The sequence below is a fragment of the Jaculus jaculus genome, chromosome 1 (genome assembly GCF_020740685.1).
Source record: "Jaculus jaculus isolate mJacJac1 chromosome 1, mJacJac1.mat.Y.cur, whole genome shotgun sequence".
Lineage (NCBI taxonomy): Eukaryota > Metazoa > Chordata > Mammalia > Rodentia > Dipodidae > Jaculus > Jaculus jaculus.
Window position 1 is genome coordinate 260,548,918 of NC_059102.1, and position 26,326 is coordinate 260,575,243.

A 26,326-nucleotide genomic window follows, 5' to 3' on the forward strand; every position below is an offset into this window, starting at 1 on the left:
TCATCTCCTTTTACAGAGGAAGACCCTTGGCCACAGCCAAGCAGTTCGGTAGTTACAGTGGGAATGCTGGCGTGTTGTTTACCATCTTCCCCTGACACCACCTTCTCCTGAGATTGGCGGCTCTACGAGAAAAATCCCCACCCCTAAACAAAGCTAAATCTCTTAAGAAGCTCCTACATCCATATCAGCCTGCGGCCACCTGCTGAAACTGTTGGCAGGTACACTAGCTTCTCTAATAGGAGAGGTTGAGCTCAAGGAGCGGCCTGTTGCTCAGCTGGCAGAGCTCTAGCCGTTTCATCTGAGGGCTCCCTGCTAAGCCCTGAACCTGGGCAAAGATTTAGCTTGACCGGGTGAACTCCACCACATTGCGGGATGAGTCTCAGCCTTCCCACTTGACCACTAATGTCACATCTGTACACAGAAAGATAAAGATCCAGGGGGACTCTTGGGGACCCTGGCATAAAAATTTAATCCACGTCTCTGCTCTTTGCACACAGACTCACTAAGAGAGGAGAAGTCCAGTTAACGGGATTAGGACTGAGGAAGACATTTGCCACTGGCGCCACTGGCAGCCTTGCCAAGGACAGCCCCTTTCTCTCTTCCCGGCATTCTCTCACATCTGCCAGGGATTCCTGCTCCCTAGTCTTTTTGTTGGTTAGTTTCCATGGCAGTTACTGTCTGTGTGAGCGCATCCGCCCCCTCAGTCTCTCTGCACAGAGCGGGCTTTGGCAGGAGAAGCTCAGAGAGAGGCTTCGGGAAGCTGGGGCTGCGAGGTCTTTCTGCCTTCCGCACACCGAGGTCACCCTTCTTCCACAGCTCCGTGATCCCGGGGCCCCCAGGCTGCAGGCATGTGGAGTGGGGCTGACCATGGACCCCTCCACAGGCCCTGGCTACTTTCCAGTTCATAAGGCAGAGGCTGTAGCCGTAGACTGGTCCTTGGTGGAGGAAGCCTTGGGAATCCTGCCCACACTGCCCTGGGGACAAGATTCTGAGCCAGCCCACACTCCCTCTGCAACCCCTCCCCTCCTTGATCTTCCGCAGATGGTCTCCGGATGTTCCTGGCTCCCTGGTCAGGTAAGCTGTCTATCAATCCATCTACGCAGAGGCATGCCCTGGCATGCTCAGTGCCTGCTGTTGGGGGGGTTGGTGGACTGGCAGCGGTGCTAATGAGGGGAGGGAGGACCCAGGATAGACCACTGACATGAGGCAGGGAGGAGTAGGGGGCTTTGGAGGACCTTTCCTCTTCAACAGGCCTCTCTGGCTTACAGTTAAAGGTCACTGTGCAGACTTACCAGCACACAGCTAATATTTGAACTTCCGGCTTCTGGTCCAGTCAGTTTAGCTTTTGAATGATCTACTATGCACAGGTGCTGGGCTAGGCTCTGAGGGGCTGTGCTTGATAAGAATGACAAATCCATCGCATGGTTTCTGCTTTAAATGCCTCACATCTCATAAGAAGGGTGGAATATCCACATACGGACCAGAACTTCCATTCTGTCTGTATGACCTTGGATAAGCTATTTGCCCTCCCTAAGACTCAGTTTTTCCATCTGTAAGATGGCAGTAATAGTAGTGCCTGCCTCCCAGGCTAAATCACACATACACAAAACTTAGGTCAAAGCCAGGCATGGTGGCGCACACCTTTAATCCCAGCGCTCAGGAGGCAGAGGTAAGAGGATCGCTGTTTGAGGCCACCCTGAGACTACACAGTAAATTTCAGGTTAGCCTGGGCTAGAGTGAACCCCTCCCTTGAAAAAGTAAATAAAATAAATAAATGAATAAAAACTCTTAGGTCAGTTTATCATATTAAGCAGCACATACTTATCAAGAATTGTCATTAGTATTCCTGGGTTTCTTGTGAATTTGAACTTATGTAGACTATGTAAAGAATGTGGCAGGGGCTGAGGAGATTGCTCAGTGGTTAAAGGTGCTTGTTGACAAGACTAGTGGCTCAAGTTCGTTTCCTCAGTCCACATAAAGCTGGATGCAAAGTGGTGCGCACGTCTCTGCACAGAGCAGCTTTGGCCGTACGGGCTCACCTACCTCACTAACACACCTACACCAGTGGGAGGCAGAGTGAGGAGAACCTAGAAGCTTGTGAGCCAGCTAGAATGGGGTATGCATGGTGACCAAACAAGAGAGACCCTGCTTCAAAAAGAAAAGAAGGGGCTGGAGAGATGGCTTAGTGGTTAAATGCTTGCCTGTGAAGTCAAAGGACCACAGTTCAAGGCTCAATTGCCCAGAACCCACGTTAGCCAGATGCACAAGGGGACGCACGTGTCTGGAGTTCGTTTGCAATGGCTGGAAGCCCTGGCGTGCCCATTCTCTCTCTCTGTCTATATATATATATATGCCTCTCTCTCTCTCTCTCTCTCTCTGTGTCTGTCACTTTCAAATAAATAAATAAGTAAAAATAAACAAAAAACTTAAGAATAAAGAAAAGAAGGGAAGGCTGGGAAGATGGCTCAGTAGTTAAAGATGCTTTCTTGCAAAGCCTGCTCATCCAGATTTGATTACCTAGTATCCATGTAAAGCCACATACACAAAGTCGCCTGTACATCTGGAGTTCATCTGCAGTAGCAAGAGGTCCTGGTGCACCTACACTCACTCACTCAATAAACAAAAATTCTTAAAAAAAAGAAGGTGGAAGAAAAGGAAGACAAAATCTGAGGTTGTCCTCTGACTTCCACAGGTGCACCAACACACACCTACACACCTCCACGTGCACACACACACTACACACTTCCACATCCACACATTTAAAAAAATGGCATGGTATTCTGAATATCAATAATAGTTATTAACATGAGAGGCCACGTCAGCTATTATCATAACAGGCTTATCTCAGGCAGGGAGAACATTCTATAGAAACATGAGAAAGGTTACTATAGAAATCATGCCAGCCTGGGGAAGGTGACATTCAGGCTAAGCAATAAAGGGTGCCCACAAGCAGGGATGAGTGTGCGGCTGAGAACACACAACTAAAGATGAGGATGGGAAATGGAAAGGTCACGGGTCATCAGCTCATGGGCTCCCCCCAGGCACTGAGCATGGCTTGGAGGATGGGCTGCTCTTTGGGCTCCTCACATCTTGAAGACAAGGACCAGAGAGCAACACTTGACTCATATCAGAAATGGGATGATCTCCTCACAACTGATTAGTTGACTCCATTCAGTTCCACAGGCATTCACGCAACAAATATTTCTTGATTCTCTGCAGAATGCCAGGCATGGGGCTTCATTTCGGAAAGATGGTGAGACAGACGGGGACCCAGCTTTGAGACTTACGCGATCTGCTGCTCCCTTATCCTGGCAGCTTCCACCTCACTGGCCACCTTCCAGTTTCTCACAAGCATTGTTGCTTTGGACCTGAGTTCTGAGTCTGAGTCGGTGCTAGGCTCTTACACACCCCCTCTGCCCCAGCACAGATCTTGCAGACACCTCTCTGCCCTCTGCTGACGGCTAGCTGTAAGCAGCTCAATGAAACCTTCACACATCCCAAGCATTCTGCCACCCCAGCGATGAGTGGAAGTGCCTTAATATTTAAAGAGGAATGAACTTGTAATTACCACCTGAATGCTATAATGGAACTGTTCTGGGATTTTCCTATTCAAATATAAATTGAATCTGCACAAAGCAAAACTAATACGTAATGGGACAAATGGGTAAAAGATAAAAAGATAGGCAGGGAGGGAATGCAGAATTGTCACTTTTGTCCCTGTTACTGACTTGTTGCCTGCAGTCCCCACTCCTTTCCATCTTAAAATCCAGGAGGCTTTTGTTTTTTCCTTTTTGTGCTCCGAGATCAAACCCAAGGTCTCGTGCATGCTAAGCACACGCCCTACTCACAAGCGGCTCTTCCAGCCCAGGTCCTCTTCCGGGGAGCTGACAGAGTCAGCGCAAGGGTCTAGTGGCCCTCCCACGCTTCCATAATGGAAATGGAGCTATTTGTGCTTCTCCCTCTCAAAATCGTTATAAAAAGTGTAAGTGTCCAACAATGTAAATTCCCTGCTGTTCCACTGGATAGTGCTATGCCAACTTCCAAATTGTCAAGAAAAAGGTGACCTCCTTCTTATTCCCCTCAAATAGTGAAGGCGAGGGGAAGGTCTGTAAAGGGCCAGTAGGAAAGATTTTATGCCTGTGGGGAAATTGCTCAGTTAGTAAAGTGCTTGCCTTTTAAGCATGAGGACCGGAGTTCAATTCCCACAACCTACTTACATGCTGGCTATGGTGAAGTGTGCCTGGGATCCGGGTCCTGGGGGCAGGAGATGGCAGAATACGTAAAGCAGCACTCAGGCCTGGCCAGTCCAGCCTAACTGGTGACTTACTCTCTCAAAGGAAGTGGACAGAACTCCTGGGGTTGTTCTCTGGATTCTATACTCACACACACACACTTGCACACGCATACACACAGCTACACATTTTAAAAAGGTAAAGGCTGCTCTCAGATGACAGCCATGCAAAACCAGCCAATGGTCCTGGCTGGCCCAGAGTCCTTGTTAGCTGACCCTGTGCTGAGGCATTACAGTGCCTGTGGTCTGGGGGAACCTGTGGTAAAGCAACCTTACAGAACATCACTGAGCCTGGGACTGTAGAGCAGGGGTGGTATCCGGGGAAAGAAATTATCTGGACCATAACCTTGAGGGAACAAAGGGCACAAAGTATCCCTGATGGTAGCTTCTGCTGGGACGGCAGCCATTAGGTCAAAATATGAATAGGGGCTGCTCTGATGCCTAGTGACATCCAGAGGAAGGCTCTGAGCAGAAAGTCACATTCTCCTGATGACAAGCTCAGGCCCTTCTACTTTCTCCTCAGCAGGGAAGCGGCGCAGGTTCCCAGGGGCCCCTCAGACCCTCCAGCTGCATGCCTGCCTGGTCTGAGAACACCTACTAATAAGGAGAGACAAACCCTATGACCCACCCACAGCCTGGCCAGCGCTCACCTTTCTGGACTCCCATCTATTCTTAGACAACGCACAGCCCACTTGCAGCCAGCTCATCCTGTGTCCCCTCCTCCTCCTCCTCTGTCTGTAGCATGGAGGGAACACAGGTCAGCATTCCAGATGACAGTACTGCTGCTGCGGCAGATTGCCTGCCCGCCCCCCTCGCCCCCGTGGATTAAAGCAGGACATGCTCACTAGGCCCAGCCCTCCCAGATCATGCCTCTGTCCTATCCTTTCTTTAAAGCCTCTGGGAGGAAAGGGGTAGTGAGAAGTGTGTGTGCGCGCACACGTTGTGAAGGGAGGAGGTAAGAAAAGAACAAAAGCCACCTCTTCCTCCACATAAGCCCACCCAGTGAAGAGGCAGTTTGTTCCACCTGCCTCCCTGCGGCCGTGGAGGATGGTGGGTTATTTAGGGGAACCAAAGGCATGAGGTCAGGAGCAAGTTTCCCCAAGACCCTGGCTTGGAGAGGCAGAAGGCGGCAGGCACCACAGAGAGTGGTCACTTTCATTTCCTGGCTCCCTAAGGACCTCAAGCTGAGTGTCATCTCACATCAGTTCAAACGGTGGCCCCTGTCACTCCCTTACTGGCCCCACTGAGCCATGGGTCACAATGGATGTCAAAGTCCAATAAACGCTGGTGCTAGAAGGGAGGTGAGGAAAGAGAGTCAAGCCATGGGAAAGCCTCCTCTTCTTTTATAAATTTTATTTACTTGTTTATTTGAGAGACAAATAGGGAGGGGGAGAGAGGAGAGAGAGAGAATGGGTGCACCAGGGTTTCCACTGGTTACAAAAGAATTCCAGATACATGTGCCACCTTGTGCATCTGGCTTATGTGGGTCCTGGAGAATCGAACCTGAGTCCTTAAGCTTTGCGAGCAAATGCTTTAACCGCTAAGCCATCTCTCCAGCCAGAAAGCCTCCTCTTAAAGTAAGTAGTGGTGAGCAAATAAAAGCCCAACCTAAAGCCAGGCATGGTGGCGCATGCCTTTAATCCCAGCACTCAGGAGGCAGAGGTGGGAGGATCACTGTGAGTTCGAGGCCACCCTGAGACTACATAGTGAATTCCAGGTCAGCCTGGGCTAGAGTGAGACCCTACCTCAAAAAACCAAAAGAAAAAAAAAAAGCCTAACTTACAGTGTGGTGTTGATGCTGATGAGAAATGATGAATGCCTCCCCACCCCTCCAAATAAGTGGCATCTTTAGGAAGTGACTCTTCTGAGCGACAATAGCCTTGAGACCTGAGCCATTTTTCCCCCAGAGAAGTCAGTTCTTCTTGAAAGAGGAACTCTGAGTGGCCAGCTCAGCTGGCCTGGCTTATGGCCCTTGATGTGATAGCTTCTGCTGTAGGAGCTGTGGCCCTGCTCATTCTGTACTTGTCAACAGGACAGCCATCCTCCCAGACTCTGTGTGTGTGTGTGTGTGTGTGTGTGTGTAGTGTGCTCCTTAGCCTGAGCCAGCCAACCAGGCTAGCCCATCTGCCAATCAATCTTCCTTGCTGATTTCCCAGCTGGCAGCTATGGGGCTGGAGTGTAAATCATTCAGCGCCCCTCTCAGCTCTGCCAGGACATAGAGCTCTTTTTAATTAAGAAGAATGGAGGATTCTGCTGGCTCTGGGAATGGTAATATTAACTTACTAATGGGCCTTTAAAGAGCCGTGTCTGAGTCGTCTGTGCACCTGCCTGCCTGCAGCCTCTGTTGCTTTACAGAGCTCTGTCTGGGTCCCTGGGAAGGCTGCACGGGACCCCCTGCACTGCGAATGGGGAGGAGAGGCCCGCTCTTGGACCCAGCACCCAGCCAGCCTGCCTGGGATTAACAGGCATGTTTTCCTCTCTAGAGAAAGGGCCAGATTGTAATGTGAGTTGAGCCCTTGAGTCCTTCCAGACAGCTGTGGGTGACAAGAAGTACCCTAGAAAGGTCAGAACCCAGTAGGAAACAGGATTAGGTTTCCAGACAAGTGCCCTAAGGAATGGCCCACTCATTAGTCAGGTGGCAAGTGTCATAAGCCTCATTGCTTCCCTTGTTCTGGGCTGATTGGAGGGAAATAAGTGTAGTGACCACAATAGGGCCAGGGCAAGGAACCTCAGAAGGGTCCCCTGTGGTGAATGGCAGTGTCTGTGAACCAAGGGGGCCAGACTTTGGTGCACACATAGCTGTCCACTCCAGAATCTGCCCCTTTGTCACTGTGACCCCCCCTGGAGCAAGAGTGATAAAGCCAGGAGACTCCTCCGGGCTGTTCTCAGCTCCCTTCCCACGGAAGGAAAAGATCCCATGGACACACGCCCAGGGTTGCATCGCCGAGGTATGCCAGGCGTGGGGTAGGGCACTCTCAGCCCTGTGTCCCTCCCAGGGCCAGCTCTCCTCTCATCTCATGCTGGTGTTGGGAGTTTCTGGCACCGATGGCCAGGAAATCCTCTCTTGTTTGTAACCTGACCCTTGGGCTTCACTAGAAGCCCCATTTCCTCTACAACTTCCTTAATCAGCGCAAGAAAGCAGCTGAGGTCTCCCAGAGCTCGCCCCTGCTTCTGCCGTCGCTCACCCTGCACAGTGCACACGGTAGAAGTGCACAGCGACCGCACTTGGCTCCCTCACTTGTGAAGCTTCTAAGCTTGAAAACCAAGATGATCCCTTTCCCACCCTGTGGGCAAAAGTACTCCAAGACAGATAAAGCAGTTACCCATTTAGTCCCTCTAGGCTCCAAGGCAGTAGGGTGGGTTCCTGAAGTGCTCTGACCAAGCCTGGGGACACCAGCCTCCTCCCCCTGGCGGCACACACGCAGATTATATAGATGCAGATCGGGCCTCTGATTGCCACCACGGTGTCCCATCAAATGCCCTTGAGCCTTAATCCTTTCTCTAGCCTGACCTTGGGAGGCTTGCCACACTGCTGTCCGTGCCTCCCCCTCCGCCCCACACACACTTCTGCACTCAGACCAGGCTTCTGCCTAAGAACACCGAGGTGATCGGCCAGGGAAGGCCACCAGCTGCCCTCCAAACTGGTCTGCAGCTTCACTGTGGCAAAGTAGTCTTAGCCGGGAGAAAAGATCCCATGTCAGATGGCCCCAAAATGAAGGGCTGTGGGAAGGTGTAGGTCTGGGGGCTACCCACCTTTTGAAGCTGGGTCTTGGCCCCTGGGCACACTGAACACAGATAGCTGGAGATTATAGACACTCGCTAGAGAGTAGCCAAGCCGGGATTCAAACCTGGTCCGTCTGATTCCAGAACCCAGGGCAATGTACCTTATGTGCTGTGGGGTACTGCAGACCTACAAGGGGATGGTGGTCCCCACCTGGAGCGGGCTGGGTGCCTGTAGGGGGAGCTCAGGAGCTCTGTCTGACTAGAGAGTATTGTGTATTGCTAGGGCAGGAGGAGATGCTGGGTCATCCTAAAGTGTACCTCACTCTTGGACTCTGCCAGCCCCACCAAACTCACCCATGGGCGCTCCATAGTGTGCCACCACTCTAAGGCGCTGCTTGGTGTTTGAAGCAGTGTGTTGCCACCACCCCACCCTGACCCCACGTTCCCATAATGGCCTCAGAGTTCAGGAAGGCAGGAAGGATCCCGAGGGACACTGATAGGCGTTCAGCAAAGCTGAAGTGTATTACACGGAAGCTGAACCTCAAAAAGTGCACGGTGTGACTTAACAGACTCACTGAGTGACTTTCTGGGGCTGAGCACCTTCAAGTTTGATAAACGCATCAATAGCACACTAATAAAAATTCTTTACATCTATTCTTTGGAAGTACTCATGATCTTTCTCTGCCCTGTTCCTCATCCCATCAGAGCAAAAAGTTAACCACTGTTTTTGTTTGTTTGGGTCCTGGGGAGTAAACCCAGGGCCTCTGGAATACCCTCTATCATTCACAGGGAGCTTTACCTTCAGCCCACGAGAAACACTTTTTTTTTTTTTCCTGAGGTAGGGTCTCACTCTAGCCCAGGCTGACCTGGAACTCATTCTGTAGTCCCAGATTGGCCTCATACTAACAGGGATCCTCCTACCCCTGCCTCCTGAGCTCTAGGATTAAAGGTGTGTGCCACTACACCAGGCTCATCAAACACTCTGTGTGTGTGTGTGTGTGTGTGTGTGTGTGTGTGTGGTTTTTCGAGGTAGGGTCTCCCTCTAACCCAGACTAACTTGGAATTCACTATGTAGTTTCAGAGTGGCCTCGAACTCAAGGCAATTCTCCTACCTCTGCCTACCAAGTGCTGGGATTAAAGGCTTCAAACACTTCTTGAGAGAGAAATCAAGGCCCAGTGCTTTGCAAGATCGCGGGGCAAGAAAAATCCAGGTTTGACTCTAGGAAGAACTGTCTGACTAGGAAAGTGATGGGGTAGCGAGGAATCAAAGGACAGACTGAACTTCCTTTCAGCTTGGCACTCCTCAAGGCCTCGGCTTGGTGCGCTCAGCGCAGATGGGAAACTGCAGGTGACTCAGGGAATTCTTAAGTGGTGGTTGCTAGGCTACAAGCTTCTTTAATGTGCACTCAATGTAAGGATTAAAGGATGTCACCTGGCTGAGAGGAAGAGCCATGGGGGAAGGGGTGGGGAAGATAAGATAGGACTTCCAGAATTAGCAACTGGGCCATAGTTTGGAAGGCACCCTGTTCTTTGTACTTTTCCAAGTCTGAGTCTCTGGGCCCCAGTCTATTGGCACTCTGGCTGGATCCACCTGTCGGTACATTTGTCGCTTTAGCTCTGTCGATGGTGTGGAGCGTGGACGGCGGGAGGGGAGCGGGGAAGGCCTGGGTGGGTGTGTGTTACGCACAGAGGTGGGGGTTGTTTGGATGCATCCGTGGGATCTGTGCGTGTCGCTCGCTTATCGCTTGTTTCCGTGAGGTTCACCCGTCTTCAGAACACCTCCCCCCGCCAAAGGCAAAGCCAGCCCGTCACGAACTGGGTCTGTGTACTGTAGACAAACTGGGTAATTGGACTCTCGGCCTCCTCATGCAAAACAAACACTCGCAAACGCGCGCCCCCACACTGGCGGGAGTCTTGCCCGTCATCTGGGTGAGTGCTGGCTCCCGCCCCGCTCCCCTCCCCTCGCCTCCCCTCCTCTCCCGAGACTCGGTGCGCTTCCGAGCCCGGCCCTGCGCTGCCCTGCCGCCGCCGGGCCTCGGCCTTGGCCTTGCGCGGAGGCCACGGCTGTCCGCCGCGGGGCGCGCGCGGGCTCCGGCGCAGGTGTGCGGTCGCGGGGAGGCCGTGCGCCGAGCGGGCGGGCGAGCATCCTTCCGCCCGGGGCTGCGCTCGGTCCCGCCGCTCACATCGGCGCCGCTCTGCGCGTGTGGCCGCGGCTGCCGGGGAGGCGGGCGGGGAGGCGCGGGGCGAGCGCGGCGTCCGCGCGCAGCGGGCTCGGCCTCTCTCTCCCCCGGGTGGCCGGGGAACCCGCGCGCTCCCGGGGACCCGGCGGGACGGGGCGGCCGTGTGTCCCTTTTCTGAAAGTTGACCCGGGCCTGCGGAGGCCGCCGGCGCGTGACTGCCCTTGATTCGCCCGGTTCCTCCCGCAGAACCAGGCGTGGACCTCGCAGCCCCGCTGAGACCCGAGAAGTCGGCGGACATCGGCGGGCGCCCGCGCGCCGCGCGACATGGAGGCAGCGAGAGGGCACGCGAGGGCCGGCGCGGAGTAGCCGGCGGACTCGGGGACTGGAACCTCGCGGGGGTGCACGGGCAGGGCCACCCGGGCCATCATGGAGGTGCCCAATGTCAAGGACTTCCAGTGGAAGCGCCTGGCGCCACTGCCTAGCCGCCGGGTCTACTGCTCCCTACTGGAGACCGGGGGACAGGTCTATGCCATCGGGGGTTGTGACGACAATGGCATCCCCATGGACTGCTTCGAGGTCTACTCCCCGGAGGCAGACCAGTGGACCTCGCTGCCTGCCCTGCCCACAGCCCGGGCCGGGGTGGCAGCCATCGCCCTAGGGAAACGGATCATGGTGATCGGGGGCGTGGGCACCAATCAACTACCCCTGAAGGTTGTGGAGATGTACAATATCGATGAGGGCAAGTGGAAGAAGAGGAGTGTGCTGCGAGAGGCCGCCATGGGCATTTCCGTCACAGCCAAAGGCAAGTGGGGCCAGGGCTAAGGATGGGCATAAAGAAGGAAGCAGAGGGTCATGGGAAAAAAAAACGGATAGAAAGCAGAATGACCTGAGGGCGTCACTATCACATTCCCCATTCTGAATTTGGTCCTCACAATAGAAACTAAAACTGGAGACCCAGTGCCCTTACTTTACAGATGGGAAATGGAGGTTGGGGAGGTGAAGTGTCTGGGAATTCCGTCTGATGCCAGAAGTCTGCTCTAGCAGGTTCCTCCAGCAAGCTGAGCAGGTCACTGCAGAGGAAGAGTCAGGGTGTGGGCTATGGGATTATCTGCAGTATGTCTGCAGACCCCAGCATCCCCTTAATGACCACCTGCCCCACTGGAAAACCCCTTCCCCTAAAACTTGATGCAGGTGCCACCACCTCCACACACTTACCTGAGTTCCTGAGGGTGTTCACTCCATCCTTTACCATCTTCACCAGGGCTTTGGGACCGGATTCCAGGAACTTCTTTTTCTCCTTCCCCCTCTAGTCTCAGAGATGCTAAGTGGAGATCAGAACGTTCCTGAGGGCTGGGCTGCTGTAGCATCTGATCCAGGTTCACTAAGTTCTCAGGCATGCATGTTTCACTGGCATTCCTTTGGGGCCTAATATAGCCCATGGCACAGAGAAGGTACAGAGCTCTTTTGCTAAAGCACCGTTTTGTGAGAAATGGTCCAGTGAGATTTAGGAGAGCCCCAATTCATGCACGCTTGCCTAAGAAGCATTGGTTTTCGCTGTGAGGTGACCTTCCCTCCTTTCCTGTCTGAACCATTCCAGCTGCCTGTCGAACAGCCTGGGGCCCCAGAAGGGAAGGAAAGAGATCTTGGAGATGTACAATATCATAATCTCAGGGTACCTTGAAGTCTCACTGTCTGTATCTCTTTGTCCCAATGACATGTGTCCCTCCACCCCACATTCCACTTCAACATTCCAGCAGTCTCTGAGAGGGAGGAGTCACATCAAATCTGGAATTTATTAGGGAAAGTTTATTTTATCATATGCCTTCCTAACCCAAGATAGAGATAAAAAAAAAATCTGAGCCCTGACTTCTAACCAGTGAAAGTGACCAGAGAGAAGTTCTAGCCCAGAAACCCCAAGAGGCAGTGGGGTGTCCATGTCCTGTTAGTAAGAAGGATGGAAAGCCAGACCTGGTGGCAAGAGCCTGTAATTCTATCTAGCCTGGAGGCTCAAGTAGGAGAATAGCAAGCTCAAGGTATGCCTGGGTTAGAGTGAGTTCAAGGCCAGCCTGGAAAACTTTGTTAAGAGTCAGTCTCAAAATAAAATGTAGAAAAGAGAGCCAGGGCAGCTGTATGCAGTGGCACAGGAGGCTGAGGCAGGAGAATTGTGAGCTCAAGGTGAGCTTAAGCTACACAAGGAAACCTTGTCTCAAGAAAGGAAGGTGAAGGCCCAGAGATCCACGGGTCACAGAGAGAATGAGTACTTTCCAACTCCAAGCCTCAATAAATTGTGCTGAAAGTATTTATGCAGTGAGGTAAGTGCTGTATTTTGACACTTATTTCAGAAAGAATCAGTGTGAGGCCCAGCAAGGTTAACTCATCCAGGTTACATAGCTAGTAAGCGATGATCATGCCCGTGGCTCATAATTATACAATCTGATGGGGTCAGCAGTTAGCATAGTAAGCAGTTACAAGTCAGACATTGCACCAGGATCTGAGACTACAGATTAACAGATTCTTCAGGACCTCCAGTCTATCAGGAGAAATAGATCAAGCTGGTATGCGTTATCATGTGGCAAATATGCGGTAGAGGTTCTGCCACACAGGAGTCACTGAACCAGATCTTCTGGGCCCTGCATTGCAGCTCAGGAACCAGCAGGTGAGCTCGGAAGGATGGGTAAGAGCTGATCATGGGAGCTGCAGTAATGTGGTGTAGACAGAGAGTTCCTAGAAGGTGTTTCCAGAAGGGAGGGTAGAGCTTGTGCTAGGTGACTTGCTCATCATTAGGCCCTTTCCCAACCTTGGGCGAGGGTTAGGATTCCTTTCCAGTAAGACTAGAGAGTAGAGGGAAACGGTATTCACCACTGCCGTAGTGACCTCAAAGAGTAAAGGTGTCTTAGAGCCGAGGGCTGTGAGGACTCATGGCTGGAGGTGCCTGGGGAAACAAATGCCTAATCCATCCTCTAGGGACAGTATGTCAGAGCAGTCCCCGAAAACCCACCTACTGTCTACGGCAGTGGAGAAAGAGAGGGGCCTCTCTGCTCACAGCACCCAGCACCCCCAGAACAAAGATTCTGAAAGAGATCAGTTCCCAAAAAGTCCCACCCTCTTTTGGCCCTGGCCTTAATCTCATTCAGTGCAGGTGTTCCCTGGATCCTGCAAGTCACTTCCTTTGTGAAGGAAAATGCCACCCCCTTCCCACACAGAAATAACACACAGAACCAGGGCTATCCCAGAATCCCACAGTGATGGGGACAGTAGGGCTGGTGACAGTCTAGAAGCCCCTGCTATTATCTGGAGAATTCATATCTGGGGAGCAGGTCACTACTGGAGAGCATTACAGTAACCTGTCCCCTTGGCTTTCCTAACTCTGGCTGCTCAGGAAGGAGGACAGTGGAAGGACACACTTGCAGAGGGTTGTCCCCGTCTAGGCTTCACTGTCCTCTGCCCCTGCACAGGCTTTCAGGCTTCGCCGAGGGCTGGACACCGAGGAAGGCTGAGACCCACAGGCCTGCTGTGGCTTTGGGAAGGCCCAGGCTGTCACAAGAATTTTGAATGGTACCACCCACCCCCCCAACATAGCCGGGACTCACCGCAAGGAGCAGCGGCTGGGAATTTGGCCTGCCCATGAGAAGTGATGGGTACTGGTGGGCCCGTCTCTGAGTACCTATGAACTGAGCCAGGGCTTTGGCCTGTTTTTTTTGTTTGTTTCTAGATTATCGAGTGTATGCGGCAGGTGGGATGGGCCTGGACCTCCGTCCACACAACCACCTGCAACACTATGACATGCTCAAGGATATGTGGGTATCACTAGCACCCATGCCAACCCCGAGATACGCTGCCACCTCCTTCCTCCGAGGCTCCAAGATCTATGTGCTGGGTAAGAGTGGGCTGTCGCTCAGTTCCCTTCTTTTTTCCCCTTGGGTCAGTTCCCCAGGAAGCAGTGCCTGCAGGCTGAGCATCTCGTTGGCACTGGGGGAACAATCACGCTGCCTCACCCCTTGGGGAGCCTCCTGAATGACTGAGCAACAGTCAGAAGGAAAAAGTCAACCCTGTCCTCAGTGACAACTCTTCTTATCCACCTTGCTGCCACCTTCAGGGGGACGACAGTCCAAGTATGCGGTCAATGCCTTTGAGGTCTTTGACATCGAGTCTCGGTCCTGGACCAAGTTTCCTAACATTCCCTGTAAGAGAGCCTTCTCCAGCTTCGTGACCCTGGACAGCCACTTGTACAGCCTGGGAGGCCTGCGGCAAGGGCGGCTCTACCGGCAGCCCAAGTTCCTGAGGACCATGGATGTGTTCGACATGGAACAGGGTGAGCTGAGCACCAGCTCGTGAAGGGCATCCTGTGGTCCGTCTTCTATCTGATCCCCGCTTTCCCCGCGCCATCCATCTTCCTCATGTAGCCAGCAGGCCTCTGTCAAGTCTGAACACCCCTTCCTGCTTATCAGACTCTGTTTCGGGGTTCCTTTTGGAATGGTTGGCTGGCCGGGTGTGGTGGGGTGTGTGTGTAGTCCCAGCTACTCAGGAGGCTGAGGCAGGAGGATCACTTGAGTCCAGGGGTTCTGGACTGCAGTGCACTATGCCGATCGGGTGTCCACACTAAGGTTGGCATCAATATGGTGACCTCCCAGGAGGGGGGGGCCACCAGGTTGCCTACTGAGGGGTGAACTGGCCCAGGTTGGAATGACTAGTTGTTTCATCACAGCCTTTCCCTCCTACTCCCTTCCTTTCTTCCCTCTCTCCCTTTCTTCCTTTCTTCCCTTTCTACAATATCTGTGCGTGACCATATTGGGGGAAAAAAGAACCTCTCCCTTTGCTGATGGAGAATCAGCAGAGGAATCCTGACTCCTCCACTCACTACCTCTAACCAGCTTCTTATCTGGCATAGAGCCCAAGTAAAACAGAAGCAGAACAGTGAGTTCATGGTCAGGATGTGTAACAGACTGTAGCCAGCACCAGAGAGAAGATGGAGGTGGCAGAGGACACCACTTCAATGAAAGGGACACTCTCTGCCCCCTGGCCATAAGGGTGAACCAAAGGGAGGGATCGCCCAGGGTAAAAGCCATTTGGGACTCTTGTCTGCATTTACTAGAAGCCACCAACATCTAATCCCCTGTCTCTGTCCTGCTGTTATCCATGGCCTGCAGGGGGATGGCTCAAGATGGAACGCTCATTCTTCCTCAAGAAGCGGCGAGCAGACTTTGTGGCTGGCTGTCTGAGCGGACGGGTCATAGTGGCTGGGGGACTTGGTAAGGATGGAGCTTCCTAGCTGGAATGTGTGTGGCTCTGGTGCTCGGTGGCTCCTTGGTACTTGGTACGAACAGCAGAGTGTAGTGACTTCTTACACACCATCTCTCACCACTTTATTCCAAACAATTCAATGCAGCCTGGACTTGACCTTTCCACATAGGGGACCCGCATGTGCTTTTTATTTTATTGTATTTAAGAGGGAGAGAGAGAATGGGCATGCCAGGGCCTCTAACCACTGCAAACAAACTCCAGATGAATGCACCACCTTGTGCATCTGGCTTATGTGGGTACTGGAGAGTCAAACATGGGTCCTAAGGCTTCCTAGGTAAGCGCCTTAACTGCCAGGCTGTCTCTCCAGCCTCCCTCATGTGCTTGGTGGGCTCTTCTGCAACATGAAAACTGCAGAAAGAGTCAAGGAGATGCTGATAACTGTGTAGCCCTGTGCTGAGTCCACATGCCTGGGTCCCTGTCTGGATGGAGATGGCTGGGGACCGAGGGCAAAGGGGTCATGAAAGCTTTGTCCTCTGCAACCCACCTCTTTCCCTTGACCCCAGCTCTATCTTGGAATAGGAAAGCATGTGATCAAATAAATTGTCCCAATATACTCTGGATTTGACGTGTGACTCCCTCCTCTCAGAGAGTGCTAGAATGCTGAAGTGGAATGTGGAGCGGAAGGACATTAGGCCAAAGAAATACAGACAGTGGGACTTCTAGGTATCCTGAATTTACTCAGTGGGACACACCTCATTTTACTCAGGCATGAAAGACTTATAAGGTGGACTATAAGAATAGCTTTTTGAAAAAAAAATTTATTTATTGGCAGAGAGAAAGACGGGGGGGGGGGCAGAAAATGATGTGCCAGGGCCATCAACCACTGCAAACAAACTCCAGATATATGCACCACTTTGTGCATCTGGCTTTATATGGGTACTAAGGAGTTGAACCCCAGGCTAGTTGGCTTTGCAAGCAAGTGCCTCTAACTGTTGAGCCATCTACCTAGCCCATGGGAAAAGCTTTTCTTTTCTTTCTTTCTTTCTTTCTTTTTTTTTAATCAGGAGGGAGACAGAAGTGCTCTAGAAACTTCTGAAAATAACTAGGAGTGCTTACTTTTGATGAGATGGAAAAACAGAGAGAAGGTGGGACAGAGAAGCTAAGTAACAAGAGCCACTGGCCCAGGATGGTGAACAGAGCCATTCTGTAGCCACAGACGATGAAGTTGCTTGGCTGTTCCTTGTAGGTCATAGAGTGGTCACTGTGAGATAGGGATGGGTGACTGGGCTTCTCTGTCTAAGACCTGATTCCTTATTGCTTTCAGGAAACCAACCCACTGTCCTGGAGACGGCAGAAGCATTCCACCCAGGGAAGAACAAGTGGGAGGTCCTTCCTGCCATGCCCACGCCCCGCTGTGCCTGCTCCAGCATCGTCCTCAAGAACTGCCTCCTGGCCATCGGGGGTGTCAGCCAGGGTCTGAGCGATGCGGTGGAGGCACTGTGTGTCTCTGACTCCTAGCTGGCCTGGGCCCAGCACCTCTGCCTGATCTCCATCACTCCACTCTTGAGAGCAAAGCACTTTGGGCTCCTTCCCAGGACGCTGACACCTGTTAGAATCAATGGAGTTAAGCTCTGGGCCTCTCAGTGACTCTCAGTACAGATGACTCCACCAGCTCTGGCTGCAGCTGAGCTGGTCTCTGGAGAGAATTCTCACTCAGTGCTCAGGCACAGAAAGACACGGGAATGCTGGGCGTGGGTATGATGTGCACGCCTTTAATCCTGGCACTGGAGGATGGCTGTACATTTGAGGCCAGCTTGGGACTACAGAGTGAGTTCCAGTCATCTCTCTAACTTGACAAAAAAAAAAAAAAAAAAACATAGGCACAGGAATGCCCGCTTCCCCAGGCTCCTGAGAGTTCCACTTGGCCCTCCCCAGCTCTAGGAGTTGGGGTACAGTTTCCACCCAGACGAGGAGCTGCTATGGCCCTTCCCAGCTCTGAGCTAGTTTAAGGGTTTGAAGATTTAAAAAGATGAAGAATAAGGGGTCCCAAGCCCCTTGTTTCTCCTTTGACTGACACCCCTTCCCCATGGGTGGTCTTTTGTGGCCCTCATCTACTCGTCAGGAAGTAGACTTGAATCTAGAGCAGCAACATGTCAGGCCATGCCAACAACCCTGGCAGGAAGGACCCTTCCCCTTGGGGTCCCTGCTGGACCACTGAGAACGTGGGATGAACTGACTCTGAGCCATATCTCCCCTCTGCGTTTTGCTTTCTGTCACCCTCTTCTCACCTGAGGCCTGGCCACTCTGTGCCAGCAACCCCCAGTGTGTCCCTGGGTGAGACCTTCTCCCTTACACTGTGGCACCCAAATCCACAAAGGGTGGACGAGGTGCACTCTGGTTAATAACAGCAGCACAATGATTGAGATCTCCATTCCCGATGTCTCTGGTACCCTCTGGGGGCAAGATGGTTGGTGGGGTTAGGGGTTGTTCTGAAGGGAAGGTAGAAGACCTCATGAGACAGTTATCCTGGTGTTCTCACATTAAATAGGACCCAAGTGGACGCCTATTCTTGGCTGTTCCCAATGAAGAGTTCCACCTTCCCTCAGCCACCAGCTGTCCCAATCCCAGAAAAACAGCAGATTCTACACGCAGTGTGTATGTGTGACCAGGGTTGGGATCATTCAGCCTTTTGTGTGTGTACCTGTATGTGTGGCAGCGCCCGTCATACGCATGCACGGTGTGTGTGTGTGAAGACCAGGCTGACACGTGATGTCTTCTTCAGCGACTCTCCACCTTAGTTATTGAGACAGGGTCTCTCAGGGAACGCAGGACTCACTGGTTCTCAGTGGCTAGTCTAGCTCCCCAGCCCCCAGGACCTGCCTGCATCTGCCTCCCGAGTGCTGGTGTTGCAGGCACGCGCCAGCTCCTAGCATATACATGGGTGCGGGGGGGGGGGGCTGCACGCAGTTTCTCATGCACAAGTGCGTCATCGGCCAAGCCATCCCCCAACCCAACTCTTCACTCAGTCTTTGTCAAGTCACTCCAGCCTCTAATCTCACTTAATTCAGCTGAAATTCATTTTTGGAGTTATCCCATAGTAGATAGTGGTTTTGGGTTGTTTGTAGTGTGAGGAATCAAACCTTAGGCTTTGTGCCTGTTAAGCAAACACTCTACCACTGAGTTACATAACGAGGCCCCATTTTGGTCTTATCCCAAGGTGAAAAAACTGTTCACTGACTTTAAGCCAACCAAAGAAAGTTCAGAAGAATGAGCCAGTCTCTGGCCTGCTTAGCACCTAGAGGCTGGTTTTTCTTTTCTTTTTTAAGTTAGAGTGAGAGAGAGAGAGAGACAAAGAGAGAGAGATGATTGGCGCACCAGGGCCTCAGCCACTGAAATCAAACTCCAGACACTTCTACCACTTAGCAGGCATGTGCGACCTTGCACTTGCCTCACCTTTTGTGCAGCTGGATTGCGTGGGATCTGGAGAGTTAAACCTGGGTCCCTAGGCTTCACAGGCAAGTGCCGTAACCACTAATTCATCTCTCTAGCCTGAGGCTGGTTATTTTTCAAAGCTGCACCTGACTGGGCAGTATCAGAGCACGTGTCTAGAATGCTCAGGGGCCTGGGTTCCATCCCCAGCACAGAAGACAAAATACCCACCTCTATGCAAGAACAAACCCCTGTCCCAAGGCTGTGGAGGAACAGGGAGGGAGCTTAGTACTTAGATCTGGAGCAGAACCTGGAGGATTGCCTATCTGAATTTGGGAGGTTGGAGGAAGCTTCCTGGGGTGCAGTGTAGGGGTGATACTTTGAGCTGGATCTTTAAGGACTAGTGGAACCTCAGTCTTTAAGGGATGAGGGTTTATTCTCTTCCTTCTGAGTACCTGGATTTTTTTCCTTCTTTGGGTACCAGAAGGACACTGCCACCTGCTGGCGCCCAAGCAAAGAAGCTGCAGGTCGCCCCCAGTGAGCAGAAAACGGAGGCCTCCACTGCCTACCCATCCTGTTTCCACTGAGCTCTCTGAGCTAGCCACGAGAAACCGGGCTGCCAGAGCTGCAGCCCGTGAGGCCTAGGACGACTTCTTGGAGGATCTTCCCCCACAGCTGCCCCCATCCCCCCAACCCCTTCCATTGCTGCTCAACCCCTACCCAAGATGAAGAATCAACTCACGCATTATGGGAGTCTTTTCTGGTGCATAAATGGTCCCCTATCTGAGGATGGAACTGAAACATTTGAAGGTAGATGGAATGCTGGGAGTTCACCCAATTCCGTAAGGTTGAACTAGTCATTGGAACTAACCTGGGGCAACTCCGGGCTGGGTGTCTGCCGGGGCCTTACCCTGTCAGAGGTCGGTTCTGGGAAGACTCCCCAAAGAGAGGGGAAGTACTCAGTGTCCGGGTTAAAGGTCACGGTTCCGCACCGCGTGAACTGCACAGACAGAACGGGATCTAGGGTTGATGACCTGCCTCCAGGCCCCACTCGCCCAGCCCCCATGGGCCTCCCCACCTGGACAAGGTCCCTCACTTCCCTTGCTTTCATTTCCCAGTCTGCCTCACAAGGTGGCAAAGCAGCTGCCTCTGTGCTCAGATCAAGTCCCCCCATCTTGGAGATGAGAAAACATGGGATTTAAGAAATTACATAACTTGTCCATGGGTCACCAGCTAGTAAGTAACTGAGCCAGGTCTGATTGCAAAATTGTGAGCCCAGCACTGCACTGCCTTGAACTAGCACTAGGGAAGACCAGGCCAAATACACTGAACCATGCACAGAGTTCAGAAGGGCCAACGTGGGAAGGATTGAGGCCGTTTCACGGTGGGTGTGAGGAAGGGCAGGAAGGGCACAGACCATGCCTAAATGTATAGCCCTGGAAAGTCTGTCTAACATTCTCATTCCATTGTCTTTTCCAAAGTACCACTTAAGGTCAACTCCTGCTATGCGCTTGCACGGTGCTAGACTCAGTACGACTGCCCTCCAGTAGTTGCGATTTGGACCGGATACCAGGGACCGAGTCTGCAGTTACATGTGCTCAGCATCAGGGCTTTGGTAGTGCAACCCAGGGGCAGCTGACCTAGGGTGGCTGCAAGAGCCGAGCTGAGGGGGGCTAAGGCAGGTTATTAGAAGATACTCCATGCATGGGGAGAGAAGAGGAAAGGCCAGATTCACGTCAGGAGGACCCTGTACGCTTTGATGTCGGGCGCGTCACTCCCTTCTGAGTCTGTTTCCTCATTTGTAAAATGGGCAAAGTCACGCTTCCCTTACCTGAGGCTAAGAGCTACCACTACCTGTGGAATGATTCACTTGGTTGGCTGTAGTTATTAAAGGAGACAAAAAGGGGTTCTCAAGGCCCCCAAGGTTAGGCGTAGTGGTGTGCACCTAAGAGGAGGAGGCGGAAGAAACCCTAGCAAGATGGGCAGATGAAAGTCAGCTCTGGAGTCAGGCATGATGGCTCACACCTTCGATACCGGCACTTGGAAGGCTAAAGTAGGAGAATCACCATGAGTTCAAGGCCAGTGTTGCCTATAGAGTGAATTCCAGGTCAAAAAAAAAGACACATGGGCCTTAGCCATCTGGGGATGCCTGAGGGGGTGGGGAAGAATATCAAAACCTTCTAGTCTCCTTCTAGGGCTAAAAACCACAGCAATTTTTGGTCACACTTCTAGTCTGAAATCAAGACATTAGAAGGGCTGTGCTCTGGCTTGGCACTCTTGAGGTGGGGTAGGGCCAGGGGGTGGGTCCCTGATTGGCTCTTCCTAGTTCCCGGTGGTGACTGGAAGTCCTGGCATTGTTTAGCATGAGGCAGCATCACATCAGTCTCAGCTCTGTCTTCTTCACATGGGCACTCCCCCATGTGAGTGAGTTCAAGGTTTCCCAGCCCGATAATATCAGTTATTTGATTGAGGCCCATCGTATCCAATATGACTTCATGTTAAGATGATTATATCTCTTTCCAAGTAAAGGCACGTTCCCAGGTACATCTGGTTTTAGAGCTGCAAATCAACTCATATCATATACCAAAGGATGAGTGGAATTGAAAAGAGCAAGAAGGGCTAGAGAGATGTCTTAGCAGTTAAGGTGCTTGCCTGCAAAGCCGAAGAACTCGTGTTCCAAATTCACAGGAGGATCGCTGTGAGTTCGATGCCACCCTGAGACTACATAGCAAATTCCAGGTCAGCCTGGAGCACAGCAAGACCCTACCTTGGGGTGAGGAGAGGGAGCAAGTGTCCCCTGATAGCAGAGCTTCCCAGATCAGCCCGAGTGCCAAAGAATTCATGGCTCTGTGGGGCACGCTGTGGAGAGAGAGCGGAGACTAGGCAGGATCTGTGCAGACCCTGGAGTTAGTTGATGTTCACAGAGGACAGACTGGGGCAGGTGTCCTAATGTACTTCTTAGACCTTGTCCCTCCCCCGCCACAGTGCCAGAGGATGGAGGGGTTGTCCCTGGGGAAGGGGCTGAGCCATCTGGCTGCCAGGACTACAGGCTCTCAGTGCGCCCCATTAGTGTCAAGTGGAGTTTGTGTTCCCCTCTGTGTGTGGTTCTCTTTGTTTTAATGGTTGAGCTGTGAGCTGTTTTCCTAAACTCCCGAGTCTACTTGCGCTTCACAGGCAGCTGTGTACCTGCCTCACAAATGCCCCAGAGACCTTGTTCCTGATTCCAGAGAGCAAAGCACTCAGAACCCATTTGCTAGTCCAGGGAACATGACCGTGAGGGCGAGTGAGCTCGGCTGCCGTGCCAGCGTGCAGGGCTTCCTCACACTGACCCGGCTCCCGGCTCCGCACCCAGCACCCCAGCCCACTCGCCTCACCCCCCCCACTTCCATCTTCCACACTCTCTCTGTCTCTCACTCACACTTGGACCTTCACTTGAGCTCATACTCTTTACTCACACACACCTCCAGGTACACACACATACCTATTAAGCACACGATCGTGCATGCACACATATAGTGGACATTCACTCCTCAGACACTGTACTTATACCTCCTATTGTTGAAAACATGCACACACCCCTTATAGGCATCTGTTCATGCACGTGGCTTTGTTCTCACACTCACACGTGCACACTCGGAGCAGGTGCCCAGGCTCAGAAGTCTTGTCATCTGACCAGTTAACAACACTAACGTGCTGAGAACCTTTATCGCTTGAAAGGTGGGTTGCTGCAACCTTGTGTGTCCTCACCATGACACAGCCATTGTCATCTTGGTTTGTTCACATTTTAGTCCCCTCCTTAAAGAACCCACCACAACTTTCCACCATAACTAGTTGGACTTTTTAAAAATTTATTTTATTATCTTTTTTTTTTTTTTGAGAAAGGGAGACAGAGAGAAAGAGGGAGGGAGACAAAGAGAATATTAGCACACCAAGGCCTCAGCCATTGCACTCAAACCCCAGACACTTCCGCCACCTAGTGGGCATGTGTGACCTTGCACTTGTCTCACCTTTATGCATCTGGCCTATGTGGGATCTGGAGAGTCAAACATGGGTCCTTAGGCTTTGCAGGCAAGTACAATAACCAACTAAGCCATCTTGCCAGCCCTAGTTGGGCTTTTTGGATCTTGCTAAAGCTGAGCTCAGTCTATTTTGCAGGTGAGAAAATAGGCCCAAAGGTATTCTGAACTCTGACTTCTGCAAGTGCTCCTGAGCTCCAAGAAGAGGAAGTCTATGCTCTCTCTCTCTCTCTTTTTTTTTTTTCTCTCTCTCTCCCTCTCTGCCAGCACATGATGGAGGCAATGTTTTAAGCAAGTGAACAAGGAATAGATAGAAAGATCCTAGAGCCCCAGCCCATAATTTAACTAGAGCTGACTCTCACAGCCATCCTCCAAAGAGGAAATCATTGGCAGATGACTCAGGGGGTCTGTAGGACAAAGGGCTGTGGGACTGAGAAGTGTCTGGATATTTGGTGCCGACACATCAGAGTTTGTTAGGTTTGGGGCTGAAATCTGCTCTTCTCTACCCACCTGCACCATGGAGAGCTGGCAGAGAAGGACTCCAAGCTGGCAGGTAGTGGTCTACTGACTTGCCAGGGCTCCAGCTGGGCTCCTGATCAGTCTATCCCTAGAAGGAGGACATGACTGTGCAAACAGAGCTGGAGTCACTGCGCCTAAGTAGCCTACCTGGATGAGATAAGGACTTTGTGGGGTGGGCACTATACCTACCCTTTAACAGAAAATAGTCATTGGTTTTATTCCTAGCAATTCAGTTTCAAAAGCAAACATTTATGAGGGAAAAGTGACCTTTTGCTATCCCTCCCCCCACCCACACGCACACACCAGCTCCACATCTCATTTTCCCACTTGTAGAAGGGGACTGGCTTGGAGCTGCCTTTCCAAGTTGTTTCTACTCCTGGGTCCTGAGCTTGGAGCACCTCAGGACAGCTGGCTCCACCCTGGCCCCTGGCTGTCTTCTGTCCTTCCTCACTCCTCAGTGTTCTCCCTACTCAGTTTGCCCCGGACTCCCTCAGCCTTCTCAGAAATCTTGGCTACAGATCTGACCATAGTCTATGGAACTCAAACACCTTCCACCCACCTCCCCAGCCCTCCCTGCAATTCCCCTCCTCAGCTGGACCTCTTGGGCCTCTCCAAAGTCTCAGCTTTCCAGCCACACTCCTCTCCTGTTCAGTACTCCCTGGATATACTTGGCTGCTCCTCAGTCCCTCCCTGCACACCTGCCCCCTCTGCCCTAATACCTCTCCATTGTGTGCCTGGTAAAAATGAGCCACTGTACCCTGCCAGCTCACCACACACACACACACACACACACACACACACACTTTTGAAGCCCTTTTCCTGCTGTGACGGTGTCACTAACCCAAGTGGCTTGGGGCATCACAGGGAACCTGGCAGGCAGGATCTAAGTGTGTAGCTGAGTTGAATGAAAGTCAAAAATCAAAGAGCTCAGAGACAGCACCAGCTGGGAGAGGAATCTTTGCACTGCCTCCTTTTCCTCTAAGCTCCCCTTCAGCCGGTGCGGGCACAGGAACCCGACCAGGAAGTATGCACTATTTCAAATCCCTTTGCTTAAGGATGGGCTTACCTCACCCCTTTGTTGTGGGCTCAAGTGCGGGCACTAGGTCAGAACTAGACTTTGCATGAGCTTCGGGTGACAGCCAGCTAGTTAATCCAGCCTTGGACTGGCGGCCCATTAGTACCAGACTATGCTGGTGTTACACAGGGCTGTGAAGAATGCTGGCTCCCACCTTCTCTCTCCCAGAGCCAGGAGCTGGTGACCCGGTTAAAGAATGTGCTTTGCTTGGGGTTAAAATTCCAGGATCAGCTTGGGAGGCCAAGGGCTTAGGTTGGCAGGAGCCAGGCACCGGGCAGGGAGGCAGCACTGGGGCAGACCTTCCTTCCACCTCCCTTGTGGGCACATGTCCCTTTTCTGCCCTGCCTGGTCACTCTAGGCCAGCATGCACATGGAGTGTGGACACCAGACCCGGTACTTCAGTGCCCGCCCTCCCCCACTATAAGCCTCACCTTCTAGGGAACCACTACCTGCCTACAAATCCATCCCCAAATTCAGGATCTCCTTAGATTAATTAGATCTAGGGAAACAGAGTCACCTGCTCCAGGTAATGGAACTTGGCGTAGAATGCCTTCTCTGACTCCCGCTTAGGCTCATTGCCCCCCCATCTCATCTGTATCAACAGCCCCTGGAGTCACCATCTAACCCAAGGCTCAGTGAAGAATCAGTAGGATCGTGAGTGAAAGAGCTGGCAACCAGAGAGACTAAGGGGTAACTGTTATGGACCTGAGACTTTGTCTCAGCTCCTCCAGGACCTTAGGCAACTCATGCAGTAATGCTGCATGAAGAGTTGGTGGAAAATCCTTGGAGCCTCAGGGACTCACTGGCAGAATCCTATAACCTGTCACCTCAGCTTAAGCATAGCCCCTCATTTCCCCACCCCACAAAAAGAATCTGGGCAAGGCCACAGGTTGAGGGGCAGAAGATGAGGAAGACCTTTGTGTTCTGCCATTTACACAGTGTAAGGAGCCCTTTCACAAAGCACTGAAGCACTGATCAGAGACCTTAACTTTATTTTTTTTTAATTTTTATTTATTTATTTGAGAGCGACAGACACAGAGAGAAAGACAGATAGAGGGAGAGAGAGAGAATGGGCGTTCCAGGGCTTCCAGCCTCTGCAAATGAACTCCAGACGCGTGCACCCCCTTGTGCATCTGGCTAACGCGGGATCTGGGGAACCGAGCCTCGAACCGGGGTCCTTAGGCTTCACAGGCAAGCGCTTAACCGCTAAGCCATCTCTCCAGCCCAGACCTTAGACTTTAAAACTTCCCAGACATCCCACCCCCTACCTTCCAGCACTCACAATACCCTTGTCCAGGAGTTTAAAAACCAGCATGGAGATAGGGTAGTAAAGAGACCCTTCTTCTCTCCCAATTGATTCTTCATGCATCCCCCCAGCACAGAGCTCCAGCCTCAGGCAGTTTTGTTTGTTTGTTTTGTTTTGTTTTTAGAGGTAGGGTCTCACCAGCTCAGGCTGGCCTGGAATTGACTATGTAGTCTCAGGGTGGCCTCAAACTCATACAATCCTCCTACCTCTGTCTCCCCAGTGCTGGGATCAAAGGCTTGCGCCACCACACCCAGCCCTCAGGCAATTTTTATGACCACTGCCTAGCTCTGGACTTCTCTGTCCCCTGGCCTGAGTTGGATCAACTGGAAATTAGATGTCTAGTAAAAACCTTACTGTTGGAGCCTCTACCCTTAGGCAGGTATAAGAACTGGGGAGGGGACCAGCCCAGTAAAGGCCCAAGCAGACAGATAGGAAATCAGCCACACGGCAACATCATATCTGGTTCTGTCCCAAGCCCACAAGGGAGTTCCAGAAGGGAACACCGAGCACCTGGAGACTGGGACAGCCAGCATCCACTCCAAGCCA

At 52.1% G+C, this 26,326-nt stretch overlaps 1 protein-coding gene across 1 annotated transcript; it reads left to right on the top strand.

Moving 5' to 3' along the window:
- Nucleotides 1-670: 670 nt before the first annotated feature.
- Klhdc8a (kelch domain containing 8A) lies at nucleotides 671-17,866 on the top strand. Its single transcript, XM_004663545.3, has 6 exons — nucleotides 671-1,074; nucleotides 10,441-10,996; nucleotides 13,907-14,071; nucleotides 14,291-14,506; nucleotides 15,342-15,443; nucleotides 16,760-17,866. Exons 2-6 carry the CDS (start codon nucleotides 10,621-10,623, stop codon nucleotides 16,951-16,953), a joined length of 1,053 nt encoding a protein of 350 aa, XP_004663602.1. The 5' UTR covers nucleotides 671-1,074; nucleotides 10,441-10,620; the 3' UTR covers nucleotides 16,954-17,866.
- The last annotated feature ends 8,460 nt before the right edge of the window (nucleotides 17,867-26,326 follow it).

Excerpts from the sequence above, each read along its gene's own strand:
- Klhdc8a (XM_004663545.3), top strand. The coding sequence starts at position 10,621 with ATGGAGGTGCCCAATGTCAAGGACTTCCAGTGGAAGCGCCTGGCGCCA. Across the intron at positions 14,072-14,290 it reads CTCCAAGATCTATGTGCTGG|GGGGACGACAGTCCAAGTAT; the intron begins GTAAGAGTGGGC and ends TGCCACCTTCAG. Across the intron at positions 15,444-16,759 it reads CATAGTGGCTGGGGGACTTG|GAAACCAACCCACTGTCCTG; the intron begins GTAAGGATGGAG and ends TATTGCTTTCAG.